This window comes from Sparus aurata, chromosome 6 (assembly GCF_900880675.1).
Source record: "Sparus aurata chromosome 6, fSpaAur1.1, whole genome shotgun sequence".
Classification (NCBI taxonomy): Eukaryota; Metazoa; Chordata; class Actinopteri; order Spariformes; family Sparidae; genus Sparus; species Sparus aurata.
Genome location: NC_044192.1, coordinates 20,320,915 through 20,343,198, shown reverse-complemented (window position 1 = coordinate 20,343,198; position 22,284 = coordinate 20,320,915). Strand labels below are relative to the sequence as shown.

At 40.2% G+C, this 22,284-nt stretch overlaps 2 protein-coding genes across 4 annotated transcripts; one reads left to right on the top strand and one right to left on the bottom strand.

The window, feature by feature from the left end:
- Nucleotides 1-123: 123 nt before the first annotated feature.
- On the bottom strand, nucleotides 124-13,867 carry capzb (capping actin protein of muscle Z-line subunit beta). 3 transcript variants are annotated; one of them, XM_030419395.1, is made up of 10 exons: nucleotides 13,595-13,867; nucleotides 8,086-8,175; nucleotides 5,296-5,417; nucleotides 4,583-4,696; nucleotides 4,351-4,492; nucleotides 4,011-4,127; nucleotides 3,854-3,919; nucleotides 3,356-3,432; nucleotides 2,847-2,948; nucleotides 124-1,253 (listed from the first exon to the last, which is right to left on the bottom strand). In XM_030419395.1, exons 1-9 carry the CDS (start codon nucleotides 13,595-13,597, stop codon nucleotides 2,855-2,857), a joined length of 825 nt encoding a protein of 274 aa, XP_030275255.1. In that variant the 5' UTR covers nucleotides 13,598-13,867; the 3' UTR covers nucleotides 124-1,253; nucleotides 2,847-2,854. The 3 variants fall into 3 exon arrangements, with proteins under 3 accessions (XP_030275255.1, XP_030275256.1, XP_030275258.1); XM_030419396.1 differs by having other exon boundaries at nucleotides 2,854-2,948; XM_030419398.1 differs by lacking the exon at nucleotides 2,847-2,948 and having other exon boundaries at nucleotides 13,595-13,866.
- A 1,613-nt stretch (nucleotides 13,868-15,480) lies between these two features.
- On the top strand, nucleotides 15,481-22,056 carry LOC115583041 (MICOS complex subunit Mic10-like). Its single transcript, XM_030419418.1, has 4 exons — nucleotides 15,481-15,615; nucleotides 20,295-20,342; nucleotides 21,670-21,779; nucleotides 21,875-22,056. The coding sequence occupies exons 1-4, from the start codon at nucleotides 15,555-15,557 to the stop codon at nucleotides 21,881-21,883; spliced, it is 228 nt and encodes a 75-aa protein (XP_030275278.1). The 5' UTR covers nucleotides 15,481-15,554; the 3' UTR covers nucleotides 21,884-22,056.
- The last annotated feature ends 228 nt before the right edge of the window (nucleotides 22,057-22,284 follow it).

The following is a 22,284-nucleotide window of genomic DNA, read 5'->3' as shown; positions in this document are numbered from 1 at the left end:
AGGTGTACTCAAAGTAAAGTGTTGCCCTCCTGCAGTGTTTTGCAATGGTAATGTGGTTTGTTATTTTGCCCTCTGCCTGCTCGGTGCGGCACATAAATAAGAAATGAAGAATAAGACCCAGAGTAGCTTTTTACTGTTTTTATTGTTGCTGGAGGCTCTAATACAATATGAATCATAAGCTTTACAAAATAAAAACAAAACAAAAATACAACAAAAGATTCCCCTCCAAAAAAAAAGTGGAAACAGTTAAAGGTTTCCACTGAGACACAAAGACAAACTGTGACCCCCAACAAAGACATAGGTGAGGAGAGAGAAGAGTTGAGTAAGCAGAACAGAGGGGGAGGCAAACTGTCGTGTTATACACTGTGTAGGAGGCTGGGGTTGACGACGTGGGTGTAATCATCACCCAGTGATTATAACAGTCCATCCCCTGTTTGATAAGTCTTCATTTCCACTTTCTGCAGCCCCATGCTCACACACAGGCTCACATGCATGTGAAGTGGAATAAGAGCTAAAACCTTGTAACACAAACCGAAGGCCGCCCTCGTGTTCACACCGTTTACATCGCCCAGAATAATGACAGCTATACACTGACAGTGATAATTTTATACAAATATATTTGGGAGGTGTTGTAGACAAAAATAGGTGCAAGAAATAAATTTGATGTCCATAATAATGACAGCCCCGCCGAGCCCATACCACCTACAGCACAGTCTGTTTCCTTGTCACGGAGGGAGAGCGGGGCCAAGATCGCTCGTTTGACATTGACCGAAGACACGTCAGCTGTGAGAACATCAGGGATTATTAACTACAATGACCCTCACACTGCAAGATTATCATTAACCGTGGTAATACTATCATAATATCGGTAACGTGGGAAAGAGGAGAGAAGAGAGGGGTGAGAGACAGAGGGAGCGTGAGTGAATGGCTTCATGGCAGATGAGATGCATGAAAACAAAAAACCTGACAGAAACAATAAACAAAACAAAAAAACAAATAAAAAGCTAAGCATTTTCTCCTTTTTTGTTTTTTCCACAAATAAACGAGTGCAGCACTGAAACAGGCATGGAGGGAGAGACGTAAAGAAACAGAGAAAAAGATGGCAGAGATGAGGCGCGCGCAAGAGAGAGAGAGAGACAGAAGAAAAAAAACAACAGTAGCATCTCTAGCAGTTGTGTTTGCGTTTGAGTGCATCCACCAGGTCGTTCCTCAGAGCCTCCTGCTTTGACTTGTCAGCCAGAGTCTGAACACTCCTGTAAGGGACACAAAGAGAGGAGACTGTCAGTGAGTACGGGGTCAAATAGGAAAAACAGCAAGAGACACGGGGAAAGTTTCTCCAGCGAGACAGAAACAAGGCTGTAAGTTCATGAGGAAAACTTTAAAGTCTTTAAAAGTATTAATAATGTAAACATCACAGTACATTCTCCTCCTCTGTGGGGAGAAACATGTATTATTACTTAATGTATACACACTGCACACATGGAGCATTAATGTCAGGCAAGTTAAACCAACAGTTACATAATGTCATGCAGTGTTCACCATCACTGGCATGTGTTCACCATCCTTTACATTTTGTACTTTGCTGAACTATAACTATGTCAGACAACTCCTTTTTATGGGGTTTAAGATAAAAATATACAGCTGAAAATATTTTAAAAGTATTTATAGTCTAAAATATATATAAAAAAAAAACATTACAAAATGAAATGAAACCAAATTAATAGACATGACAATGGAAATTTACAAAATCTTTACAGTTATGTCTACAGAAATGTTGTTGTTTAGCAAGGAGGTGGATTTCAAAATAAAGGCGTATCCCAAAGTTGATGTTTCTTCACTTTGCCTGGATGGTATTGGATCATTAACCATACAATTGAGATATCAGTTCTGATCATTTGATCATTAAAACCCTAGTTATCAAACAACACTGAAGTTACTTTAAGAAACCACATACATTTAAGCAAATATACAATCAAAGAAAGCAAATCTTTACTCTGTTTGCTTTAATAACAGAAAAAGGAGTGAATACTCAATGCAAGTCAGATTTTTCTGTTGTTTTCCTTTCAATGCTGTGCTTTCCCGTACACATTTCCACATATGTGGATTCAACGATAGGACGTGCCTAGAATAAACACGCTATCTTGGCAAACCTTATTAGGGCAACGAACCGCAAAACATGAGGGTCGGTGACTGCTTTGAATAATCTGACATGGTTAGTTTGTCACATTCTCACAGTGATCATCTGTTGGACTCAAAGGTAAACAAAACCTGCACAACATGCCCACACAGCTGCTCAGTGTTCAACACTCTGAGGAGCATGCAAATAGGTTCATGTAGCATTGAGTCAGTCATGCGCGCACGCACATGCATGCGTTCACATGTTATTTTGACAATTTAAAAATTACTGTCTCCACTGGATAATTTGTTGAGTATATTCAGTACAAATTCTATGAAAAATAATCGAAGGGACTTTTACCAAAAAATGTGTGTTGATATAAAAAAAAAAAAAAATTGCCAAATTTTTGATGATTACATTTTTTTTAATTGAATTCTTTAAATAATAAAACAAAATTTAACCATCAGTATCACCATCAAAAATACAGTATCTATAAGTCTTTGTAGACTATACTTCTTATTGTATTAAACATGTTATTTTAAAGATTATTTGGAAAAGTACTGCATATTGAGGTCATCCTCAACTATCCTACTATCCTAACTATCTAGATGCAGGCAAACAAACGTTGCATTTTCACTTGTTAATTTTCTGCTTACCAATAAACATACACAGACAGACAGACAGACACGCACACACACGCACACACACAATGCCCCATGCCAGGATATACCTCTGACCCTAGTCAATGAAGATCTGACGCTGGGTGAGGACCTGCGACAGCTCCTTCTGGAGCTGCCGGTACTTTTGGTTATCAGGCAAAGACTCAATAGATCTGGAGTGCAGAGGAGAGGCAGCAGGGGAGGAGAGGTGACAGAGGGATTGACAGGAGAACAGAATATGAGAAGAATAGCAGCACAAATGTGCGAAGACAGACAATAACAAAAAATAAGATCGTAGGAGAGGTTGAAGAGAGGTATAGGGGGTGGAGAGGGTGAAGTGAAAACGGAGTAATACAACTGAATTTGATAGCAGCAAAGGTGTAAAATATGAGACTAGAAATGACAGAAATTAATAGAAGAGGCAAGAAAACTTCTGCTGAGCAGGTGGAGAAACAAAAGTAAAAACACACACAATGTAAGACTGATACAATGAAAAAGTTTCTGCAGACCCCCTCGACAGGAAGTGCTGTTAAAGGAAAGAAGGTGGTCAAAGTCATCCAGACAACTCATGTAGCGTTACCTTAGACCGTTGACAATGTCCTTCGTCTTGCCAAAGTAGATTTCATTCAGTGTGGAGCGAATCTTGTTCTCCATATCCTGGAACAAGATTCAAAAAATTCGCTCAGAATGACTCCCACCTCTATCCTCAATTTGCCAACAACATTCTGAGACAATTGTTTTATTAACTAGAATTAGAGATCTGTAAAACAGCTGAATAAAAAACTGATTGTGGTAACCCTAGTGAAGGGAGGCTTTATTGAAGGACTGTTGTATTAGACTGCATCAGTTTTAGGTACGTGTAAACTGACTGCAATACATTTTATTACAATGTAAGAAACTTGCATCATGTTTCCCGCTAGTGTTTTAACGCTTTACTGGCTGGCTATCTTTGGGAGGGTGTGAATACAAGCCTTATGATCCCAAACATCCAAATATTTGTGTTATTTTATGGCTTTAGCTAGGCAGTTAAAAAGGCTAAATGAGAACGATCATCATCATTATCATCCGTCATACTCACTTCAACAAGGCGGCCGATGTTGGCGATGTGGGGTGCGGACTCTCCAACTGACTCATCCCTTTCCATCTGTGAAAAGACAAGACATTTTGAGCTCACCAATGACATAGGAAAGGTTGCACAGATCAGCAGCTGTCTTCTGTTTAGTTTGACAGTGTACCTGTCTTGTAAGGCTGCCACCCAGGTTCATGGTACCAGAGCCGGTCTTGGTTGTCTGGAGCCACAGCATGACAGTGGAGGTGAGTTTGTAGTGAGCAGTTCGACCGCTGGTCTTCTCCTGCGCACAGCAGACACAACAAGCTATGAGACAACTGGAAAGTTTGCTTTGGATGACTGTCAACAGATTTATGGTGGTGCACCTCCTACATGCCCTGATTGTGATGTTAACAATCACCTGTACATGTTTTTTCTTTGAAATAAACAATAATTTAAGAGAAAACAGAAACACCGTGTAGGAACAAGTTCAGATGTCAACCTCTTTCATATCAGCTGCTTCTCACCTGCACCTCCACCACATGGATGGAGTCCCAGCACCCTTTGATCTTCTTAGATCCATCTCCGGCCTTCTTGATGAGAATAACTCCAGCAAAGCCATGATCCAAGTCCCAGAGGTACACGGAGGAGACACCACCCTCAAAGTACCTTAGAAACACAGATATCAGAGGTCACAAGAGGGCATCACTCAACGTTTATTAAAAACTCCAGGTGAGACTGCTGGTCTCCGGTACTCACAGGTCTCTGTACTGGTCGAAGGCATTATTGGCTTCAACCTCGAGTTTCCTCAGGCGAGCTGAAGGCATTGCACCGTCTTCAATAGGAGGTTCATACTTATTACTCCACGGGGATCTGATGGATTAAAGAAGACAAAAGAATTCAGTATTTACATCATATATATGCAACTAAATGTTCAGAAATGCCTTGACACCTGCATGTGTCATCCATTGAACTGGACGTTAACCTTCCTGAAACTTTTTTTAAAAGTTCAATATTTTTCCCCTTTCAGACACAGATTTACATTGCATTTACATTACATTATCGATTAATCAGTCGCTGATAAAATTCTTCTGCTGTACAGTCGCAAAAACCAAAGACTCTTCAATTACTCTCACTCACAAAGAAAAACAGCAAATCCTGAAATTTGAAAAGTAGGAATCAGCAAATGTGAACAGAAATGATTAATCGATTATCAAAATAGTTGGCAATTTATTTTCTTCCAATCAATCTTATTGACTTTTCATTAAACTGACCAATCCACGCAGCTCTAGTAAACCGAGTGCAGCACTCTGAATGTCTTCCGAGAGAGACAAACTTTCCCCAAAACTTAAATGTTGTCGCATCTCACCTCTCTCTCATGATGTGTGCTGGAGTGTGGTACTTTGCTCTAAACTGTTCTTGATGTAGTTAATGTTCCTTGTATATGACTGAAGAGCAGTTGTAATCCTGACCTGTAGGAGTCGCCGTCTCTGTTGTAATCGCAGAGCAGATAGTCTTTCCCCACAGCCTTGTCGCGGGCAATCTTCAGGGGCTGGTCCACAGAGGAGAGGAGGTCCTCACACAGGCTGGGCACCTGGATTCAAACACAGAAAAAAGCTCAATGCATGTATAAAACTTTTTTCTACAGCACAGATACTTCAGTGCACTCAGAGAGGCAAAATTCTGCAAAAGTTTGAAACACATCTCAACTCCTTGGACAGCTGATTGAAAGTATTCTCTTCGACTTGAGAGACAGAAGAACAAGCTGTGTGAACAAGCAGATGCCAACTTAAAAACAAACTTGCAGGACTTTGGAGGAACAGACTAAAGGGCAAAAACAAAAGTAGCCGTGTATTTGAAGTTCATTTTAGGTCAAAAGTTAACTGAAAGTTCTTGTCTTGTCTTTCACTTTTCAGCTTCCTGCAATAAGCAGGGGTTACTGAGCGGAGCTGGAATAAAATATCAATGGGGAACATAATATCAGGAGGATAAGGGGGTACAAATTACTTTTCACAGACTGACATGGACGCCCCTCTCTATGTCCTACATCAGAGCATAGATACAAAGGAGGCCCTGTTTTCCTGAAAAAACCCAAACTCACACACACCTGGCAACTCGAGGGGAGAGTGTGGGAGGGGTGAAATGGAGAACAGAGTGGAGGAGATGTGGGACAAACAGGAAATAAAGAGGTGATCTCAGGTGATGACAAACTAAATTAAAACAGGGAGAGTCGGAGCAGAGGCGATGGAGCCAAATAGTGCCTGCAGTGAATGACAGCTGCGATAATAATCACTAACAACCAGACACAATGAAACGGGTGAGAGGAGAGCCAATACCCAGGGGGAGAGAGGTTAAAGGTGAGGGAAGAGGAAGGTGAGCAGGTGGGGGTCTGGCTGGATAGGAACTCTTACACACACAAATCAAGGTGCCGTGGAAACACTGGCAAAAGTGTGATTTGATTTGTGTCCGATTTAGTGTGTCTAAATTGGCGGACTCAGCTGGCACCAAAGTGCTTATAATTTCAAAATAAAAGTCCTTCTTTGACTGAAAACGGTAGAAAGGAATCAAATAATTAATTTACAGGCAGCATTCTGAGCTGTGACTTTTGCTCTGAGGATTAAATATTCACTTCCACACTTAGCTCAAAAATAACATTGAAATAGTGGATGCTGAAAATAGCTTCAGTTACTCAAATGACACAGTAATGTGCAGCAACTTTCACACTTACATAGTCTGGAACAGCTAACACACACGCACCAGTGAACCCACAGAATAACCACCCACACATTCACACACAGGCACACACTCCTCATGCTACCAAACACACTGTAGAACTCAAACAACGGCCCAAAGAAATGCAGTTGCAATTTAAGTGTAATTATGTTTCATGAATTGATATATTCTTGCATTTGGGAAAAAATAACCCCAAATTATGATCAAATGAGAACAATTTAAAGGAAATACTGACTACTGTGCGTGGCAGCATCTTAGCTATGTCTACTGTCATTATCAAATTATCACTAGGTGACCTTTGATACTCAACCAATAAAGGAAAACCCTGGAGCACAACAGCTTCAATGTGTGTTTTTCATCACAAGTTCCCACTGGACTGCTCTGTCATCTTAAAAACTGTTTATTAACAGTACTACAGAGGGACTGACGGTTTCAGAATAAAAAAACAGAATTTTTTTTACATGCCTTTAAAGTCTTCCTCCACTTGAAATGTGTAGATTTGTGAGGTGATATCCAATTTCAAAAGTTTGTTACCATCGTAGTGTGGAGTTGCTCGCTTCAATTAATGCCAAGTTGCAGTCAATTCAGTTTAAAGTTATGCAGATTTAAATTCTTCCAAATAAAAGATTAACAAAATGTATCTCAATGTAACTGATATTTGTGAAAGATGCAACATAACAAAGGGCACTCCAGGTCATACTTTCTGATTTTGTGCTCATTTTGGCAGGATCTTGTTTGGTACTAAAAAATGTAGGATTTACAGATTGAACCTGCTGCCTTGTTTGGTTGTTCTGAAGCTTCTCTTACATTGACACGTACTGTACAGCAGTAAACACTAAACACTCTTATGTTTGGTATGTTAAGAGCAAAGAGGGTAATTCTCTAGGAATGGAATGCTACCAGTGCTGCTTGTTTCTCCAGATGGGATACATCCTAATTATTAAGACACCCTGACTCCCAAGGTTCTCACCACAAGTCCCTGCTGTACAAAATCCAGTTTTATTTTGCTTAGCCACATTGCTTTACTTTCTTACTGTAGGCTGGTATAGGCTGAAACACTGCTGTATTTATCTCTCTGTTGCTGTTCTTGTTTTTTATTTTTGTTCTGTTTTTGAATAAGGGGGTGTGCACATTCGTATTTTGGTTTGTAGGCATCATTTGTTTCTTTGTCTGTGATGAAAATTAAATATAATTCAAAACAGGCTATAACTGACATATTTTGTTCGTTATACTACATGAAAAAACAAAACAGGGATTTCTCTGTGCTCACCTTAATTCTCAATTTATATATGTAGGTATGATTTTATAACATCAGAAATAGTTAGGAAGCCAATCATGGTCCAAAATGCAACTTACAAAAGTGTCACATGGAAACTCGAAACCCCCTGTGAACATATAGTGGAGCCAAACTTTTCAGGGAAGGGAAGTTTGTGCATTCTTCAAACATGTCTGGAGGGCACATAGCCGACATTGTATGTGTGTTTGTTCTGTAAGACAATCAGACATGATAACAAAATAAAGTAACTCACCAGGTCAATGAGGTCACTGAGGTTCTTCTCAATCTGCTGAGGAGGCAGACGCCTCATCAGGTCCAGAGCACAGTCCAGCTGCTGGTCATTCTGAAAGAGAGACAACACTTATAAAACTGCCCTCTCCGATTATAGTTCAAATCAGTTTGAAGCTTAACAACACTGCCAGTTACACAGTAGTACATTACTGCATACTGGTACGGTAATGAAAGAATAATGGTTTTCAATATGCAAAGTTTGACAAAAAGACAATAAAGACAAAACAAAAATCACTGTTTAACTTTGTTAAAGAAAAGGTTTCCAAGATTATCAACATGTTTTTAGTTTTATAAATCTTAAAATAAAAATGACCTCAGCAATAAGTGCAACAACATCTGTAACAAGCTGTTCTGGAGCATCTTTAATTGCTTAGGCCAAATATTGATTATTATATAAATGACAATACTTTGCTTATATCTTGTGGCAAGTTTCCCACTACAGCCGAGGTACATAGACAACAATATTAACCATTCCATCATAATTATAAAATAAATTAATCTTGAAGTGGATTCTTATTAGTTGAAGACAGATCCTCTCAACAACTGATTTGCTTTGGAGCACATTTCAATGTTAACGGTTCAGTAACAATAATTATTTACAGGTCCATGAGGAGTGTCGTCTCAGTTTTAAAGATGTGCCAGATGTCTATACTACTGCTGAAACTTCAGTAATATGTTCATGGTGATGGTCAGAGAGTTCTCCACTGACATTGCTCTTTCCATGAACATAAAACAGCAGAGAAGGTGTCTCCACAGGGTTCCTGAGACTCTACATTTTATCTGAATGTAATATGAGGCTTTGGCTGCTGGTAAAAACAAGTTGTCGTACAGCCTTTTTAGTACAAAATATCCTCTTTCAGTAACTGTCCCTCCACTGCGGCTAAAACATAGAACAGTAAAACAAAAACTTCTGCACTAAAAAGGCTTCATCTCAAGGAGGCATTCACTTGATTTAACAAACTCACATTTTTGAAGCTTTGTATCATTTTCAGCTCAACATGGAAATTTTCACAGAAGGACTGAGGATTTGGCACCACATTGAAAGCCCATCTAGAGGGGATCTCTTCATGGCATCTCTTCAATGATTAAAGCAAGTAGAATCCACTTCAATGTTCATGTTGATTGATTGTTTAGATTTAGACTTTGAAAACTGTGAACCTATCCTTTAAAGAAAAGCTGGACTGCAATGCTAATGAAGAGGTTATTTAGCTACCATACTTTTTCAAACTTGAATTGGCGCTCTAGTTTGGAAGCCGGCTCACTGAGCAGCTATATTATGTAGGAAAATATATGCAAGGATTGGCTCACGACAATTGGCAGGACCTCTCCAAACTGCTTCACGTCTCCAAAAGAGAACAATGATAAAGGCTGGCAACAACTTCTGTATGAGGGCATGAGAGGAGTTGCTGTGCAGGAAATATTCACACCCTTGTGGGCAAACACTGCTCGCTCACTGTGAGAGTACAGACACAACATCTCCAGCTAATTTCCAGCTCAGTAGACTGAACAGCACTCATGATTTGTCATGTGAGAATTTGCAGACAAAAGATCTGTTAGAAATTAAAGAGACTGAACCCCAAGTACTCAAAAGTCTGAAGAAATTGAATCATTCAAGTGAACAAAACTGTTTAAACAGAAATGTGATGGGCCTGACAATATCCAAATCAGTGAGGTAGGTGCAGATGTCATCTATAAACTATCAAAGGATGCGCTTCATTTTGCTGTGGCAGTGTGACACATTTCAGGCCGGGGAAATGTGTGAATGCAACACAACCAAACTCTGATTTTATCTTACGAGAAGTTTTATATGTCGACAGGGTTGACAGTAAAGCATACCAATCTGTCTATCAAAAGGCAGTACAAGTGGCACCTGCCATTCAAGTGCGCCACTTAAAACTTTGCCCTCTGTGCTGAAAAGGTTGTGAAGCGAGCAAAATACACCCGCTCAGACATCACCGAGTGGGTTGGGGCCATAAGTCACACATGTTTGAAACTTCCAGTTTGTCACATTTTGTTGATAGGTAGCCCCAGAGATGTCTGATCCAATCTTCTTCCACAACAGATCCTTACCAACACGGTGGTCAGTACCACAAGTGAGAAGAGCAATATCCCTCACTGTCTTCCCACCCAATGATCACTGTGAACAAGCTGAAAAATACGGAGCCTAATAAATTAATCAAACAAAAGGCTGCTGAGATCCAGAGGTCCTCACACAAAATATGTCAATGTGGTGATCATCAAACTAACTTCATCCTGACATCTGTCCTCACACATCAGCATCTGATCAGGTCTTCTGGGGCTATCTCAACTTTCTCGTCAAAACCGAGAGGGTTTTCTGTTTCCTCCAACACCTATCGTTAATTAATTGCAAAGCAGATTCCCCATGTGATCCAGAAATACACATAAATTCTCAGCTGAATCAAACAGATCCTGATGCATCTCATCTCTATATCAATGTAATTACCAGATGAGGGTTAGGTGCTCTATATTCTAGGTGAGACGGGGCAAATAATATTTAAATGTGATCAAATATAAAACAAATGCAGAATAAATCTATATAGCAACTAAAGGTAGGTTGTGTAGAGGTGTCAAAAATATTGATACAGGTGCAACCACTCCAATACTCATTTTCTAAAATACCAATGCCAGCTGCTCTTTCTTGCTTGTCCACTCTGCTACAGCAATTTTTAGTTTTGCCTTTGCTACCATAAATGAACAAATGGTATCTTGTCTGCGTCGTCGTGGTATACCATAGTTATCTATTACCTTTTTAAATTTTCCCAACTTTCCCTGTTTTATCAAATATGGTATTTAATATTTTCCAAGGTACTGAAGCAAGGTTAGCAAATTCTAGCTATGTGAGAAACTTATTTAGTAAACTGGTCAGAAATATTGTAAAGTATGTGTGTTTTTCAATTAAAACAATCCAAACTGCACAGTCACCACAGTTGACAACAATGACCCCAAATTCAACTCAGAGCCTTTAATACAGCGTGAGACCAACTGAAGCCAATACCTTTTAAGGTTACTGTTTGAACTTTTTACTGAGGCTTGTTTGGTTATGTACTTAGTCACTCAACATATGTTTGATAATGTGGCCAATGTTCCCAATAAACTACAGTTTGTGAGGCATCAGGCCTCGTCGTTTCATAACATTCCTGTAAGATGTATCCAGTAACTAACATTCCTTAAAGGAAAAGTCTTTAACTGTGACAGTCTCTTTGTTGCACAGCAGATTAGGGGTTATTAAATGTAAATATTAGTATTACCTAAGTAGGGAAGACAAATAAGACCACAGGGTTCCTACATCCCATTGGGGGTTTCCCTGACGAAAAGATTTGGAAAATAGGAACTTTTCAATCATGGCGACATTTTAAAGCACCTTGCAGCTGTGGTAAATTGCAGTACAGTATATACACTCAAAATGATTATTTTCCTTCATCACATTAAATCAGATGCGTTTGTGATAGAAACAACCAACATTTCGTTTCCTGATTGCAGTCCACAGCAGGATGACATATTAAAAGGAAAGCAAAGAAGTGTTACTGTTTCTAAATAGGTCACCTGTTGGTAAGTATAGTAGACTTTGCATCCCATAGCCTGGCTGAGCCAATATAAAGCCAATTACTTTTATATTAATGAAGCTACCATTATAAGCACTTTCAAGCACTTTTCAATCATTGAAAAGACCAGACCAAAATGAAAGTATTTTCAAAGTATAAACCCTGAGGCTAAATGAAAAACATTTCAAAATGACAGCTGTAGAAGAGACAGAACAGATTGGACTGCATAGCATAGCCTTCAGCCAAGGGTTTTCTCTCTCTTAGATATGCAGTGAGTGAGCAGCGGGACATTAGTGAGTAGGGGAGGACAGACCAGCCACAACATGAAACTCTGGGGAATGTGTTGGAAGATGTATGTAGGCGTGTAATAGTAGAGGGACAAAACCTGTCTCTAGGCTGACTCAAGGAGGAAACTGGCTTGTCCACAAAAGTTTCTTTAACTGGTCATCACCAGATAGTGCTATCAAAAACACAATGCACTCACGCCTACATTACAAACAAATGGAGATATCGTCTCAATATCTTTTAGCCCTAGAAATATCTCTAAATCATATGCATTAATAGTAGAACAACCAGAAGCTCAACTGCAATATGTTTTTGCATTGCCACATGAATTGCTTTTTAACCCATTTATTCCACCTCCATTTTAGATGTCAACATAACCATCCATCTTGGCTCACCTATGAAGTAACTCATCTTAAGTGTATAAGCCTGCAATAGTATACTCATACAGCTTCTTGCTGGTCAAAAGACAATGGCATGTTATAAAGTCGAGAACCCTCTTTCCATAAACATGTTCCTTAAGGCTGACCCTGAACATAACATAGGTTTCGAGGCAGTGTCTCCCCTGCAGATTCCCCTCCTGCCTGTTTTCATAAATCTCTCTCAGCTGATGAATCAGTCTGCTCCATCAGACACCTGTGCTCCTTGACACTGTGTTTACAAGTGCTCCTGTCTCCGTGTAAACACTAGCTCAGACCAACAACCCACGAGGTCAGGGGAGAGCGGCTGGGCTGAGCCAGCAGGATGGATGAGGTGAGGCCGAGGAGAGTGGGCGACTGTGGAGGAAAACCAGCTGCTCTTCACAACTCAGGCATAAGACCATAGGTCATGTGAATGCACTACAAGAGCACACTTTTTATAAACAGTGGGAGAGCACATGATGGTGCTCGATTATGATGGAACAGTTCAAATCAAATACTAGTTTTGTCGCATAAATAAATGACCACTTGCAGGTGGGGGGAGTGGCAGGGAAACGTTCAATGCAAGCAGTGTGTAAATAATAGCCGCTAGTATTATTTGTGTGGATGGTCATCTCGCAGGGAAAACAAAAAGTCACGACTCAAACTCGCAAGGCAGGAAAAACTCAGCAGAGAAGGCTGACAGCTTGTCACGGTTGGGAATAGGAGGAGCAAGCAGTCTTATTTTAGCTACAGGCAACCCGGCGCTTGACTATTTTAGCCAGGGCGTGTGCGTGTGGAGTGCACGACTGGACAACTATGTGTGTGTGTGTTGTATTAGGACACCTCACTAATACTATTCACGAACTTGTGTCAAATCCAAAACATCCTGTGCTAACTTTATGCCTACGAGGCATCTAGCTCGGCTAACAGCTAGCTGCTAGCCGACTAGATGTCAGAAACAGTTGCTAACTTAGCCGCGAAGCTAACTGATACGATATCCGGCTGGCAGAAGTTCTGCAAACGGAGCCATTTAGATAAGCATCGGTGATTTATACACTTGGATCCCCTGCTGCTGCTCTCGGGTTACCACTCAGCACCTCCAAGCTAGCGCTAGCCTAGCTTAGCACCCCTAGCCGTTTGCGCTTAGTTAGCAGTAGCCAGCAGCCCCACCAAAACCCTCTTGCCCCGTCCCCATCTCTCCCACCAGCTCCACCGCGGCCCTTACCATGTCTGCGGCGGTCTGCGGCGGTCTCAGCGGGGGCAGGGGAGCACGATTTCACCGATAACTGTAGAGCTTAGCTTTACTGCGGATGAACAAGTCGCTCCTCTCGGCTCTTGTTGTTTTTTTGACTTAAGATGTTTTGTTCGCCTCTCCCTCACTGAACCCAGCCCTGTCAGCGAAATTCACTTCCTCAACCGGGCTACAGGAAGGAGGCTGCAGTCACAAAACAGGCCCCGGTTGCATGTCCGGGTCACTCCGGGCTTTCTCTGCAGCAGCCAATCGCGAACGAGCAAGAAAGGCATTGCCAAGTATGGAAAGAGAGGAGTGGTGCAGTAAATGTGCAGTCAGAGAGGGCAGCAGATAGACACAAACACTGAGGGAGCTGTGCTAGATCCTCGCTTTATCGGTTGTAACTGGGAGCTGCAGTGAATGTAATGTTCACTGTGAGAATGCTCCTTTCATTTTTATAATGTCACAGATTAAGCAAATCAGATGATTAAGTTTTACTGTAAATGGGTTTTTACGGGGCACTTTGTAGTTTTAGGGGAATATATTTTTAATCAGAGGAAAAAGATCTTATGTCTTAACAAACGAAACAATCTACCGCTGTTTTAATGACTGAATGAACTGAATGAACAAACTAACCTTAGAGGACAATACTGTTTTACTTTGTTCATGTGTGGCAGACCCTGCCACCTTTCTAGCTTCATAGAGTGTTCTGGGGGCCTGATCCTCCTCTGATTTGTATCATTACTTCATGAATATTGTAATATAAAAATTCTGAGTTTGACTTTTTTCCAAAACTACATCATGCCCCTTCAACATTTACTATTTCCAACTTCATTTCTCTTCACATTCCGTTAATAGAAACATATCTTCTATGGGAAGTGCACGACTGGACAATTTTTTTTTTAATTTCTCAGGGGTTAACTATTGTGAAGTGTGTCATCAAAAACATGGGCAAATGACCTATACAAGTGTACTTCCAAATATTTAATTTTGTATTATTTATAAATATTTGTCATTTATTTCTCAACATTCCTATATCAAAGCTATCATGACATTGTATGAATGTACTCTGCCTTGAAGCTGCGCATGCATCCTGGATTGTTTGTAAATGTGAAACCGGCTTGTAAACTTCACCAACATCTGTATATTATTGACTGTGTGTGGTAAGCACCACTTTAGCTTCCAGCATCCAGTCTGCTGGATGTTTATAAGAGGAGAACAAATTCAGCAAAAATCTTCAAAACGATTAGTGGTGCTAATGAACCGAGTGTTTTTGAAAGACTAGGTGAGGCTCATTTTATTACTCAAAATATGCCACGATAGATTAGCTTCGGCCAAAACATATTCCAAGAAAGAAAGATTGTATTGTCAAACACAATATTCTTCCCTCTCTAAAATGGGAACTGAGTTTTCTCTTCAGCAGCAGAGGTGCAACACGTTGTGCATGCATGCATCGTTTCCTGTGCATATAGTATGCATATAGGCAGGATGGGGAACACTTGCACCAGCAGTGAAAACAATCAAGAAGTTGTGATGGAAAGAAGAACTTTTATCATATAAAGTCAGATGTAGGCCTGTTAAAATTTGAGCAATACCAGTTCTCTCAATTCAAATTATTTTTCTAATAGTTTATGAAATCCATCAGCACTTTAAAATCCAGTCATAGTTAGAGACAAGGTTACATGAACAGAGGGGGCCCATACATGTAACTTCTATTCTAATGTATGTATATCCAGCTTTCTAAACAGAAGGTGACAAATCAAGTTCCCTCACATAAAGAATAAGTATCATAAAGTGACAACATAGTCATAGCAAAAAAACTATGAAGTGTATTTATCATAAATAAGCTGGAAACTAATGAGTGGAGGAGCTGACTTCGGTGCTGGTGGGGTGAGCTCATGTGACTTGACATTTCTCTCGCGAGATTTCATAGAGCTTTCCGACAGCAGAAAACATGGCGGACGAACACGGACGGAAATGGGACCGCTGTCTTGCTGATACAGCCGTGAAAACAGGTTAATGTCATTTCATAAATGTGATGTATTTATTCTACATTACTGCGAAGCATGTTGCAGCATATTTCTCCCGGTAAATAAGCTTCCCTACAGCTCAGAGGCTGCAGTCGAGGTCCTTATCTACGGGACATCTGTATGACCATGCCAGTTTACTGAGGTCAAGTGTGCACTTACCGCTGAATGAATACAACTAGCGTTACCTGTTTTGTTATTTGGGGGAACATTATGATTAAACAAGACCAAAGTGTGTCAGCCTGGACAGTTACTGATCAAAGTCACTTGTGGAGTGACAGTATGGAGGGTGTAGCCTACATTTGTTAAAACTGTAAAGGACATTTGTGTCCACTTCCAGTCTTTCTCCCAAGCTTCTGACATTTTCAATCAATATATTACAGGTTACATTCCAGCAAAGGGCAACAGTCTTGCAGTTGAGTTCGTAATGTTCTAAAAGATCTCTAAATGGCACAAAATACCAGAAACACCTGTTTAGTTCAGACAGATTCATCTCAGACCACCACATTCATATCAAAACGCTTAAATCCCTGGAAACTGATAAATCTTTTAGTCAGAATGACAGTGTTTTATTTTATTTAACCTTTATTTTGCCAGAAATATTCCCACTGAGATTTAAAACCTATCATGCGTGGGAGTTCTGGCCACGGTGGCAGCATAAAAAATTTCAGATAGAAGAAAGAAGCAGTTGTGCAATTAGTCTGCCCAGTCTCAGCTCATTGTGTCCCCTCCTACTCTATGTGTATATTATGTTTTAATATAGCTGAATTAGGCCTGGGCAAGATGTCAAAATTATAATTATTGAGACTATATATTGTCTTAGATTTTGGACATCATTATGTTCCCACATGGCATAAGTGTTTTCCTTACATGGTTTTAAAGGCTGCGTTACAGCGAAGTGATTTCTGAACTTACCACACTGTTCTGCTTGTTCTCATACTTGCCTTTTACCAACTTCGTCATTATATCCACATTATTGATGATTATTTATCAAAAATGTCATTGTGTTAATGTTTTGTGAAACATTTTCATTCAACATTCAATATTAATATCAAGGTATTCGTTAAAAATATCATGATATTTGATTGTGTAACCCAGTCGGAGCATTTATGAAGTACTTTTTAATTAGAGATGTCATTTATACTTATTTTTTAACCAGATTGCCCTACTCTAGCAAATAGCATTAAGCCAGTGGTGGTGATGGTCTACTGGTGAGCAATGTGTTCCTATTTGTCAGAGCACTTTTATGATTTTGTTTGGCAACTGATGCTCCAGCAGTTCAGGCACCAACTGGAGAAGTAGAAACAAAACATAACGTTAACACATTAGCATGATGAGAAGTGGACAAGTCCACATTTGAAATTATATTTAGTCGAATATGGCCTGTTATCAGAAGGAGGTAGAGGAAGTGAAAGAAAAGAGCCAACTGACCAATATTTGTACAAGTCTCTCTTCTGTCTGTTATACTGTCGCCACACAATGAAAACATGTTGTAATATTTACTTTTAATTTCAATTTCCACTCATAAACTGTATAGCAAAAGAATAATACACCGTTCTAAAAAGTTCACAACAGACATATTTAAATTTACTGCCAAAACCATTTGGAATTTTATTTAGGACCATAATTAGTAGATGTTTTCTTTTCCTCCCTCGACTCTAGTCTTCACTTAACCAGTCAGAGTTGATTGAACACACTGTGCTGCAGTTTAAAGCAGATCATGATGTGGTCTTTATGGAGGAGTTTATCGGCAGTATTTGAAACAGCGTTGGGCCATCATTGAAATTCTTAGAGCTGAAATCAATCTATTCTGAAAGACACTAAGTGATGTCAACTTCAGTACAGTAAAATATGTTTCTTGTTAGGAGGAGAAACATCTGCATTGTGGCATTTCTTTGAGCTCACTGTGTGTAGCAAACTGGCAGCTGTACCAATGTGTCTTGAGTAGCCAGCGAAACTCTGCAGCATACTGTATGCTGGACAATGATTAAAGTAAAATGACCAAGAGAGATGTTGAATCAAACTAAAGGGAGAGAAAAAAAACAGCTGCATGTGCACTATTGGTAGACAGAGAGAATAAATCCACAATATCCTCCTCCTAAAAGGAAATAACAGTGTTATGTGTAGGAACGTGGTATCTAATTTGAGGAACTTGTGAACGATAGCGTTGGAGAGGCCAGCACTAATCTTCTACTAGTGTAATAATAACATAATGATGGAAGCAATATATGAACGTACAAGGTACATTTATTGTCATTTTTTGAAATCACAAGGGTTTAAAAAAACAAAAACAAATGATTGAGTCCTGCTACATCTGTTTTGGAAAATCGTGTTAATGGTGAACTGAGGAATGTCGCAGCCTGTGTTATGAACCTGCTCTTTACTCCGGTGGTACGACGGCGGTTACTTCTGTATCTTTTGCCAGATGGCAGCAAGGTGAACAAACTGTGGCTGGGTTGGGTGTTGTGTTTTTGTATCCTCTGGGCTCTGTGCAGTAATCTCACCTCGCTGATGTCTGTCATTCTCTGTGGATGGGTACCGGTGAAGTTCTTGGTGGTTTTAATCACTAGCTGTCGAACCGGCCCTGGGCCGTGCAGTAACCGTCCTAGTTTGAGATGTTTCCAGTCAAGATGCTTTGTGTTGCTCCTCTGTGAAAGTTAATTAGGATCTGGCACCAGAATTAAGTCAAAAAACACACATGTCAATGATGGCACAAGAGGAAAAGTCTGTTTAAAATGTAACAGCAATTCATCCAAATGTAGGGGTGGGATTCACAGAGAAACTAACGATACGATTCACATTATGTTGCCCACGAGAACGGTATAAGTATCCTTAAAAGGCAAAGTGCAGGAATTAATTCAATACATCATCAGTTTAACTGAATGTGACGCTAACTGAGATGAAACAATGTATTAAGAACTGCAGAGAGTCTTTGCCCAGGGCCTCTTTATCACACTCACTGACTGAAACTTGTCTGTTTGATGTCTGCCACCATGACAATGTAAAATAGCCAAAAACTGCCAAGAAATGAGAGTGCAGTTCTGGACTTGAAATGTTTAAAGGAAGGACACAACTATGGGCCACTGCAGTCTTTTCAATCGGTGTTAATGCAGTTTAGAGAAGCTTATACCACAAGGAGTTGTGAAGTAATGACCGTGGCAAGTCAAATTTTCAGCGGAATCTGTTTAGTGTTTTCAGTCAGGACCAAAGTGGTCGACCAACTGTCAGACTGACTGTGCCATCCCTAGACCTATATCGCCAGCCAGCATAGCTAAAGACTGGAAATAAAATTGTTGCGAACCATAACAAAAAAAAAAAAAAGATTCATATTACTTCCCAGTAATGGCTGCCACCCAGTCGTGTTAGGTAAAATTATTTCTTACATTCCAGCTGTGCAAACCGTAAACTGTGTCCCCTCCAACACACAGAAAATTGATAAGCTCTGCGAAAAACATGCTGTCACAAACATGTTAAAACTGCTATGTTGAGCAAAAGCCATGTGCCAGATTTATTTGACTCAGGTTGCAATTTTAGCTAAATTCACAAAATGACAATGATTGAAATTGAATGTCTTCATTGATGTAATTTCAAAAGAGTACTTGAAATAATGAACAGATGAATAACAAAACAATTACTAGCTCTTGACTTTATTTTCTGGCAAAACCTACTGTTTTCTGGCCTGTGGGTTCTATATTTCATTCTGCTCCAGCACAAATGTTTTTGTTCTAATCTATCCCACTGGGAGATGTCAAGACAAAGAGAAAGAATTCCCAAAATGAGATGTTGATCTGACCTCATATTTTTTGCCAACGTTATTACTGTTACTACTGTCAGTGGAAAATCAGAGGCTTCAGAAATGCGCTGGCTGAAGAGCAAAGAAAGACGGAGGCTGCAACAGACGGACAGCCTTAAATTTAACTGAATCTTTGCTTGAAATGGACACAGAGGACAATGATTTACTGTTGATCTGTACTGATAATGATGGTGTTTGGGATCTTTTGTGGTCTTGTTGGACATTTGTAAGTTGTGTAATAGAGAACAGTTTGAGGGTTCTGGTTCAGGCGAATCGGTCATGCTGCATAGCTCTCTGAATCCAATTAAGAGTCGGAGGGGCCCAAATGGCTGTTTTTATGTGTTTTCTGTGCTGGCTGGCCTTCTGTTGGGTGTGGTGTGGCCTGCAGCGAGGTGAAGCTAAGCGCACAAACACATTCCTCCTCAAGATCCTACTCCAGTCCGAGCACTTCAAACAACTCAGCCAACTTCTGTGCCACTGACGAACCTTCTGCATGACCATACTGGGTCCAGACATCTTTACCTTCACTCTTGTTAGGTGCACTCATTGACCCATCACCTCTCCTGCCCTCTGCCTCATAGGCACTGTTGTTTCCCCCTCTCTTGCCCCCCTTTTACAGTTTTCTCTCTTTCTTGGAAGTTCTTGTGGCTTTTCTCTCCCTCTCTTTTCCTAATGAGCAATGTCTTGCAAACTTGTGCTATTTACCAGCTCTTGCATCAAACATAATAGCGGCACCCCCGCTGACCTCATTACGACAGATTTACATCTACGCCAGCTGTTTTTTTTTCTGGATCAGACATGATCACATTACCTCAGTACTTAAGTCATTTAAATGTGTAGTTTAATCACTCATACTTTCTTTTCTTCTTTGCAGTAACTGGCCTCGGTGTGGGCATTGTGTTCTCTGTCCTTTTTTTTAAACGTAAGTGCTCTTTCTTAAAGGGACAGTTCACCTTAAAATCACAAGTACATATTTTTCCACTTAACTGTGCTGCTATATTTTTTTCCATCTAGATTGTTATGGTGTGAGTTGAGAGTTATGGAGATATCTGCAGTAAAGATGTCTGTCTTCTCTCTAATATAATGGAACTAGATGGCGCGCAGCTTGTGGCGCTTGAAAGCGCCAAAAAATACATTTGAAAAACTCAGCAGCAATGTCTCTTTCCAAAATTATGACCCAGTTACTCAAGATTATTCACAGACCTTGTTGTGTTCAGTTTCATGTTGGAACTATTTTCTTTCTAGCAAACAACACCCCCCCAACTGTATCACCCCACAGAAGGAAGTGGTCATCTATGCATGGACCAGAGGCCTGTGCTTGTGGCTGAGCAGGATGAAAACATTAACGCCGTCCTCCTCGGCTGAACTGTAATGTTAGCTAGCTTATACCCAAAAAACCCACTAACGCCTGCTAACATATGGCTTTTGAGGGCAATGTGTATTTGTATATGGAGGATTTAGTCCCAGGTCATTTGACCCTGCATTATTTAGGTTATTAATCGGCTCTGGCTTGTCTCATGTGATGTAAATGTGACAGCCAGGTGAAGACGCCAGGACACTCTTCTGTTCAGGCTAAATGCTATGACATGTGGAAGTTAAGGCCGTTGGCTTGTTAATCTTTCCATCTCTTGTAAATCAGTGCTTGAACAGCATTTGGTCTGCGCTGAGTTTTGAAAAAGGGACTGATGTTAAGATAATAAAAAGGTAACCGTTGCTTGTGGCCTCCATGTCATCAGAGTCATCTGCCCGATAAGAGATGACAAGGAAGCAAAATGTCTCAGTCCCATGAAAAACCTCCTGTTATTAGCTCCGTAAAAGAACATCTGTGTAATTCAGAATATTATCGATTAAGACTTTTTATGAATTCACGCTTCCATTTGTGCAGTGATGCAGTTGACTGGTGTAGTTCAGTAGAAAGAAAATGGTTCCATCATGCTCACAACAAGGTCTATTTCTTATCTTGAGTAACCGCATCATGATTTGTGGAAAGAGACATGGCTGCTGATAATTTTTCAAATGTAGCCACACAAGCATCTCAAGCTGAATGTGATCTAGTTCCGTTACATTCGAGGGAAAGGAGACATCTCTACTACATCTCGCCAATATCTTCAAAACTTGCACCAAAACAATCTAGAGGGATAAATGGCACTACAGGTAAGAGGAAAAATATGTATATCTCATTTTGGAGTTGATATAAATGCTGGACTTTTGTTGTAAGCACATACTTTAAATATGTTTTTCTCCCACAGGTCGCACGTGGCCCGTCTCATTCGGTTCAGGTTTGGGACTGGGTATGGGTTACGCCAACTGCCAGCATGACCTCAGGTCACCATACCTGATTCATGGCCGCATGGTAAAGGTGAGTACAGAAGGTGAAGTTGTGTTGTGTGTCAGATGTTTGTGACACGCTAACACATAATTATACATAATTTTTTTGTCGATGTTCATTTACAGGACCAGTAGTGAAGGACTGAAGAACATAAGGATTTGCCATGAAGTTTATCATCTGTTTTAGTCTCGTCCTCTGTTGTTTTGCTGCACATTTCTGTCCTAGCACTAATGTCCGATGATGCCCTCATTGTGTTTATCAAAGGCCTATGAGTGTATATTTAATAAAGTGATAATGGAAAAAAAAACCTTTCTCTCTCTGCTTTTCTCTGTGCATGTTAAAGAAGAATGAAATGTGGTTTGGGGGTGGGACGTAATTTTGTGTGTTAATGAGCTGGGAGACTCGGACTCCTGCTGTTTTGGAATGAGGGCCAGGTTCAGCATCTGCAGCCCTGTTACAGAGTGGGAGGAAGGAAGGAAAGTTGCACACAATGATGGAATAAAGAAAATGCAGTTGGTGAAAGAATAATGCTAGT